The following is an 8729-nucleotide window of genomic DNA, read 5'->3' on the forward strand; positions in this document are numbered from 1 at the left end:
CTGATAATAGGGGTCAATTTTAAACACACAATTAGCCCTCCTTCATCTACATAAATTAATTGCTGAAAACTATTTTTTATTTTGTTGTGTTTGAGGTAACTTAACTAAACATTTCAATGTGAGCCTGACACTGACAGGCGACGACCAACACGCACATATCGAGGACACGTAACAGTTATGGTCATTATCAATATAGCATCAGTCTATTGTCAGCCATGAATAATTCAACACTGTTTCAAAGTTATTCTGTTAGTCCCATAAACTTCAAAATATCAAAGTTTGACTGTATATAATTTTTTTTTTCATTGCAGAATACCCTCCTGACAAGGCAGCCAGGAATTTAACGCTGATAGCTAAGACTGTCCAGACACTTGCCAACTTCTCCAAGTAGGTTATTGATAATTAGAAATTACACTCTAAACTCTTGTACAAAACTATCAAAAGGTTCTTACATACACACACAATTAGAAATGTTCTTGCGTACACACCTATATCAACATTTAATTAAAATGTTCTTGCGTACACATCTATATCAACATTTAATAAAAATGTTCTTACATACACACCATCTATATCAACATTTAATCAAGATGTTCTTACATACACACCTATATCAACATTTAATTAAAATGTTCTTGCGTACACACCTATATCAACATTTAATAAAGATGTTTTTACATACACACCATCTATATCAACAATTAATTAAAATGTTCTTACATACACACCTATATCAACCTTTAATAAAGATGTTTTTACATACACACCATCTATATCAACATTCAATCAAGATGTTCTTACATACACACCTATATCAACATTTAACAAAATGTTTATACAATATCAATTAATTTTGGCATGTATTTGTAGATTTGGAGGAAAAGAAGAATTCATGACATTCATGAACGAGTTTTTAGAAAGACAATGGGGGAGCATGAGGAGCTTCCTTCATCAGATATCTGTAAGTCACATGGTATGGTCACATGACCACAATCCTGTCAGTAAACTACTGTTGTTTAGAAGAAGAAAAATGCCACAAATTTCAGGCAATATCAGACTGATAAAGAAAAACTTCTTTTCTTTTTTTTAAGATACTGAGAGTGGAGATAATGTATGGAGTGTTTTTTTGTGTGTTACACAATATGTAAATGTGTTGTTGTTTTTTGTGTGTTACACAATATGTAAATGTGTTACTATTGTTTGACAGAGCACTGAGGGGTCTAACCAGTTCCTACAGTTTGATGGTTACATTGACCTGGGTAAGGAGTTGTCTGTATTACACAGCCTGCTGTTGGAGAATCTGGAAAAAGCTGACAAGGTACATCCTCCTCTCCTTCCTCACTCACATTGGTTTTCAGATCTCTGTTAACTCAACGTCTTAACTGAATGTTGTTGTAAAATAACGACAATACATTTATACATAACGCTGTGTGTAGTTTATGTGATCTTTCATGCTGCCTTTCCCTGGGTTTCTTGTTTAACGTCATTGTTTGTGTCTTGGTAAGGGGGCAGATTGCCTAACAAATTGACAATTACATTATATCCCAAGTGTCCCTATTTACTTCATTGATAAAAGAGAACGGCATGGGAAACTCTGTCCAATGTTCCGTGATTAAGTAGAAGTGAAACCACAATTTTCTTGAAAGGTACAGATTCAGGTAGATCTAAAGCAGAATAAACTTGCTGAAAGATATATTTTATGTAATGATCTTTTTTAATAGTGGTTGGCTAGTTATTTACTTAAAATTTGATTTACAGGAATCTGTGGCCAAACTGGGGAAGCTGCCTACTATCCTTGATAGTTTGAACCAAGCTCTGGATGACCCTGAGGTAGAGAAACGTATCCCGGTAAAACACAACAGGAAGTCACAGATCTACGACAATCTAGTCAACCCTCCACAAGCTGGTACCTCCCCCACGGAAGTCCTTCGTGAAATGTTACGTCATTGTGGGGAAGAGGATATCCCAGTTCTCTCAGGGAGACGTGGCGCAAAGCACGGGTCAGTTCACGGTAGTTTTGATGGGAGTACAGGTGGCAGCAGTGGTCGCAACCCTGCTCGACATCTCAACACAAATGATGATTATGTAATGATTAGGGCTTTAAATTCTCGCAATGAGAGTGAAGTGTCAGACGTTTCTGTAAGTTCACGTTCAAACACGTTAGAAACGAACCAGTCATGGAATGAAATAGTGAACGCTGCAGAAGGACTCAATGGAGAATACATAGACTTGTTATCATACATCGATGAGGATCCACAAAACTCAAGTATGGAGCTAGAACATAACATGAATGGTAGCCAAATGTCCATAAGCCAAATTTCAACAATTGCATCCTCTGGGTATCAGTCGTTTGGTTACAGCCAATCCAATTCACCTGTGGAACCCTCCAATCAGCAAGATGGTATCAACCGTGACTATTCATCCAAGTCGCCCTCTGGTCACCACTCTATGCAACCATTGTCCTTCTCGAACCCTATGTATCGTCACATCCACTCCTCATTGTCGAGCTCTCGTCAGAGTGGGACCCCTACCCCCATGCAACAGGGCTCAACAAGTTCGGGTTCCCTGAGCTCTGAGGAAGATTCTAACACAGTTAAACACAGAAGTCCCATTAAACATGCTGATAGGGGTGAATCGACATCCTCCACTTACAGTAACAATGGCAATGCTGACCCTCTCCGGAATCTCGCGCCTAAACTGTCCAGTAGCAGTAGCAGTGAATCTCTACAGGACCATGACAGACATAGATTTTCTCGGTCCTTATCAAGTCCTAATAATGACCCGGTGAAATTTTCGTTGGACTTTCACAGCTCCTGTCCATCACACATATTTGAAGACTTTAATAATAGTAATGTGTCATCAACGACAAATGTGAATAATTCATACTCCCTAAGTCGTGCTCCGTCTCGCCCTCATGAACTTTTACACACAGGCAGTGTGGATTTTACGTACATGCGACAAAAGTATGGTGACCAAATGCGCCGGACTGCCACAGACTCTAGGATATCACAAAACAGTACACCTGTACATACGCACAGTGACAGTGGTGTATCCGTGTCCAATAACCGTTCACAGATGTCTCCCGAGGACAGTCCCGCTCACCGCAGACTCTCACCACAGACAACTGTACACATGGGGATACGGTCAGTTCAACGCAAGATCCACGAACAAGAGAAGACCAAACAAGAAGTAAGTGTAATGGAGAACTAATTAATGTGTCAGTCAGTTAGAAGTTCAGTCAGCTCCCAAAAACTATTTTTTTGTAATTTTCTCTATAGCAAGCAGAAAGTGTTACCTGGTAACTGGATCGTTCTTTAAATTGTAATGAAAATATAGGGAGATTGTATGTAACTACTGTTTGTAACACTAGTAACCACTGTTATGATGTATATATCATGTGTACCTGTTGTAGTATGAACAAGAGGTAGAGGTGTTAAAACAGCAGGTAGCTGATGCCCAAAGACGTCTACAAAACGCGGAGAAGATGCTGCAAGAACAACAGTCAGGTACGCATCTGTTAGTCGAGGACTGGCAGCTCCGCCTCGAGGAAAGCGAGGAACGAATGAAAAAGCAACAGACGGATAAAGATGACCAAATGAAAAATATTATACAAAGGTTTGTATGTACTGTGCACGCGATGCTACACAGTGCTACATGTAGAGCTAGCTATCTATCTGTATATGGTGTTAGGTGGGTGTGGCCTGGCAAGTCTTGACTGGCTTCACTCAATCACGGGGGCGGAGTCACGGATTGTATTACTGACACACACTGGACGGTGGGTACTAACATCTATGCTTTCTCCCTACTCACTGGGTACTCTATGTATCACCATAGTTACCAACATGTCTCCTGTATCACCAAACGCTGGCTTGTCTGTCTGTTCATCACATTCTGTCACTATGGATACTATAAATAGCTGCTAGTTACTATGGTTATAACGTGATGTATGCATCCCAGTACAACATATAAAGGTTCCACTCCTAACAGCATGTTCAGCCCTCTGTGGAATGCTTTGGATATACTATAAACATATCTTGGTATCCAGTAGGATATATAATCTGTGTTCTCCAGTATTTACTCTGTGTATTGTATACCCTCTAACCAAATTCAATATACCCTCTAACCTCTGGTTTCTAATGTTTGTTTACTGGGAACCCTTACTAACATTATGGAATGGTAATCAATTGTTTCTCCACTGTTTATCAATATTAACTCAACATTGTTTTATTAACTTTATCAATTTTTGCATTCTGAAAATTATTTAAATTTGATTATGACTTAAAATGGTTATATTTCAATCACTTGTACAGTTTTATTTGAATCATTTGGTATGGACATTTGATACATATAAAGATTCTGTTTTCTTGTATACGTCTAGTTCTGGTTTTGTATACATATAAACTGGTTTTCATGTGTATGGACAAAGAGTATATGATTCTGTTTCTCTTTTTGTGTGTTGATTTTATCTTCTGAATGATTGTTTATTTTCTGTTCAAACTGATCAATGTTAACTGTTGCATGGTGTCTTAAGCTGTCAGCATTGTCAGGTCAAGAGGTCAAACAGAGATAGAGGAAAAGGCGAGTATGTGATCAGTGGGAAGCGGTAATGGTGAAATTATGGCAACAGAAATGTGGTGCTTTAAACTTCAGGATTTAAAAGAATTTTCAGAAAAATTAAATTGGTTTATTTGGAGAAAGATTCCAAATTGAAAACAATAGTTGCCATTGAGTCACTGTTCTAAATAAGGCAATATACTTAGGTAGTTTGATAGGAATTCTGAAGTGATTTGGTCAGTCCAGTTAACCTGGTCTGATGTTTACACCTGTACCAAGGTAAGTGAGGGAAGCTGATCAGTTTGATGTCAAGGTAAGTACTGTTTCATTGTTTCTTTTTTTTCAGTTTATAAATTTTTGGTTTTGCACTTTTACAACACTTGTTACTGAAATGCATGTTTACTGATGTGGTCTGTCTGTATTTGTAGACTCATGACGATAGAGAATGAACAGGAGGAAATGGAAAAGATTGTACATCAGAAGCAACGCGTGATTGAAGCCCAGGAGAGACGCATTCAGTCCCTTGACAACGCCAATGCTAAACTCATGTCAGCCCTCAGTCAGCTGAAGGATCAGTACAGTACATCACAGCCAAGGAACGGTATGATCGGGCCACTACGCTCTAAACTCACGCCATCCGAATTCGCAGAATTTAAGACAAGTTCTTGTTGAAATGTTAGAGGAAGAAAATGATAAATGGACCTTGTTTTATATGGGATATATATGATACAAGCTTGATGGTGTGAATTTGTGTGCCAGATCAAATGTAGACAACTTTCTGGAACATTCTTTTTTCTCAGATTTTGTACAACATAACATTGGTCAGTTAACATTGGTCAGTTTTGAGGCAGTTATCAAATGATATTATAGATAAACTGTTTGGAATAAAGCAGAAATGGACATGGCCAGCTGTTTGGGAACTTGTCTGTAACGGCCAGTACATTCAGACTCAACAGGCAAGAGTGACCAGGTCATTCTCAGAAGAGGCTATTTTGTGATATTGTATTGTGTCTACTATATAATCAGTGCTACCCCCAAAAAGGATTGTGTATCAATGGCCATCAACTTAAAAGTTTATGGAAAGGACTTGTGTAGAGGCCAAATACAGGACAAAGTTGTATATAGGCCAGCTACAGGACAGGTTTGTGTATAGGCCAGCTACAGGACAGGTTTGTGTATAGGCCTGCTACCAGACAGCCTTGTGTATAGGCCAGCTTCAGGACAGCCTTGTGTATAGGCCAGCTACAGGACAGCCTTGTGTATAGGCCAGCTACAGGACAGGCTTGTGTATAGGCCAGCTACAGGACAGCCTTGTGTATAGGCCAGCTACAGGACAGCCTTGTGTATAGGCCAGCTACAGGACAGGCTTGTGTATAGGCCAGCTACAGGACAGGCTTGCGTATAGGCCAGCTACAGGACAGGCTTGTGTATAGGCCAGCTACAGGACAGGCTTGTGTATAGGCCAACGTTAGAGCAGGCCTATATTTAAGTAAACTAGAGAGCAAACTTCTGCATTACCCAACTACGGACCAGGCTGGTGTATATAACTACAGACCAGGCTGGTGTATATAACTACGGACCAGGCTGGTGTATAACTACGGACCAGGCTGGTGTATAACTACGGACCAGGCTGGTGTATAACTACGGACCAGGCTGGTGTATAATAAGCTGTTTTCTGTATCCTCTCTAGTTTGACAGAGAGGAGAAACACTAGTGTTCCTAAGGGAGGATTGCTGTTGTTGTGTACAATATCTATTTATAAACATGTGTGCTTGTCTGTGATTATCTGGACCACTTTAATGTATTTATTTGTTACTGTTGGCCTCTCCCCTCTGTAGCCATGATAGAATGACAAGAAATGGTCCGATTTATAGGGATGAGGGCAGTCTGTCAAATAACCAGGAAGATGTTTCAGCTCCAAGACGGTGGATAGATCCCAACATACACTTAACATAGATGTTCCTAATTTGGGGCATGGGTCTAAAATGCTAACCATGGAAAGACAAATCTAGAACAATTTGACAGGGATATTTCAATTCTGTGCAATAGTTTTGCCTTTTGTTTACGTTGTGTAAATTATATATATTACATATTTGTTGTTCACCATTGATAAAGTCATGCATTAAACCTATGCATTATATAATTACTTTGTTATTTTTGTCGAACTGCTGTGATCATGAAAGCTACTGCATTCATTGCTGTGATCATGATGTCATCGGTAATAATGTATTCATTTTCTGTGTCCTCAACATTTATCATAACATATAAAGACTGGTCTCCCATGGAAACCTTGCTATATGGCATAATAAAACATGGTTTGTTTACTACACACATCATGTAGAGACACAGATTTAATTCATTTTGTATTATAGATGGACTGTACATTTGATTTCTAACTCAGTGCAATATTTTCTATATGAAAAATCCTTAGACTTTCAACTTACTATCGTTGTACACTAATTTAAGCTGATTTGACTGAGGACTGCTGCCAGTAAACATTACAACACAACCCAATATTTCTGGTTTAATCTGTATGACTTGTACCTGGATGGTTTAATCTGTATGACTTGTACCTGGATGGTTAAATTACAGAGATAATATATCATACTCACATAATTAAGTTTTTTTTTCTGTTTTTTTTTTCACATTTGGTACAGTAACCAGTAACTGTTTTTACTGTGTCTTCCTTAGACTGATCTAAATTCATGATTCTGAATATCCTAGAAATACATGATATTTTAGTAGATTTGGAGGTTAATATGGTATATTTTTAATTAAGCTGCTTAGTTATCAGTGTGATTGTCATTTGGACGGTACTAAGTACATCCCCTTACTATAACGACTGAGGACAATTCTATAGACATTTTCATGTTGGACGCTTTGTGGTTAGTCATTCAAATCTGCTGTGAAATGTGATTAATTGGCATTATTCCAAAATATCTTATTATTTTTTAAGAATGTCAATATGTACTCGTTATACCTAATTAAGTACTCATTAAGTACATTTTTTACTCAATTGATAATTCTGGTGCTACTGATAACTTTACTCAGAGTAACAGAAATGCCCACTTACACTATCAAACTGTACACAGCAACATTTATTATTCCAAATTGTTCTTCACAAAAAAATAAGGTTATAGACTTTTTGTTGATATTGAAACATCTAAGAATTTGGTATATAACTTGTATAATTGTTATGCAACATGGTACATGCATGCAGTATGTCATCCAAAGTGTCATATCAAAATTTATAAAAAAAAGTTTACTAGATAGATTTTCCTTGTGGTTTACATAATATTATCACCTCTAAATGTTAACATTGAAAACAGAAGCTGTAGCATTTAACACATTCAGATATATAACATAGCTGCAAAGTCCATTCCTGGACAGAAATTTTAACATTGTTTTATTTTCCTATAGCTGTAACATGAGTCAATGTGGCTGAGAAATCCTTGATCAATTATTGTATGTGTTTTATTATTTATATATCTCCAGTCGTTACGACCAGAACCTGGTGTCGGTATGTGTGTAGGGGTATGGTGAAGTATTTACCATACCGTAGATGCTGTCACAATTCTGTGAGATTGTAAGAAGAGTGCTATATTAATGTTTAGCCAAAATCTAGTCTGAAACTTTGTAAGTATTTTTGATAATTTGGAATGTTTGGCCAGAAGGAAGATGGCTTGGATGAGAATATCTGGCCATCGTTTGTCCGGTTTGAGCATCACCAGCTGTGAGTGTTTAGTGTGTGATGTTTGGAAGCGCTAACAGTATGGTCATGTAGAATGCGTATAGATATGAGTATATAGAAACTTGCAAAAATTATTTAAGCAAATGAGACAAAGGGAAAAAAAGTAAAACCTTCAAAACTGAAACTTGTTGTTGTGTTTTTCTATGTGTTTGAACAGTATTGATTCCGTAAACAAATTGATTAATCAAATATTTCTATTTTACAACACAACATACACAGACACCGATGTGTACCTGCTTACCTTTCACTAGATCATATTAACAATATCAGAAATAGAACTTATGCTCCAACAACACATTATGTACCCTTATTATTTCCATAACTGTCATTCATAAATAAAGGGAAAGTTTGATTGAGATAATGAATATTTTATCACAAAAATTAATTTTAGGCTCACCTGGTAAACAGATGGAGAGTGGAATGG

The 8729-nt window shown here is 37.5% G+C and overlaps 1 protein-coding gene across 16 annotated transcripts in view; it reads left to right on the forward strand.

Annotated features, from left to right (window-relative positions):
* Positions 1-8429, forward strand: part of LOC117316602 (disabled homolog 2-interacting protein-like) — a 272191-nt gene extending 263762 nt beyond the window's left edge. For 15 of the 16 annotated variants that reach the window (XM_033871268.1, XM_033871278.1, XM_033871294.1 and 12 more), the window contains 6 exons: positions 312-387; positions 871-961; positions 1208-1318; positions 1759-3189; positions 3413-3615; positions 4983-8429. In XM_033871268.1, the coding sequence (XP_033727159.1) occupies positions 312-387; positions 871-961; positions 1208-1318; positions 1759-3189; positions 3413-3615; positions 4983-5226 (2156 nt within the window). In that variant the 3' untranslated portion in view covers positions 5227-8429. The remainder of the gene's footprint in view (positions 1-311; positions 388-870; positions 962-1207; positions 1319-1758; positions 3190-3412; positions 3616-4982) is intronic. The other variant, XM_033871308.1, reaches the window with a different exon arrangement.
* Positions 8430-8729: the final 300 nt, after the last annotated feature.

The sequence above is a fragment of the Pecten maximus genome, chromosome 2 (genome assembly GCF_902652985.1).
Source record: "Pecten maximus chromosome 2, xPecMax1.1, whole genome shotgun sequence".
NCBI lineage: Eukaryota > Metazoa > Mollusca > Bivalvia > Pectinida > Pectinidae > Pecten > Pecten maximus.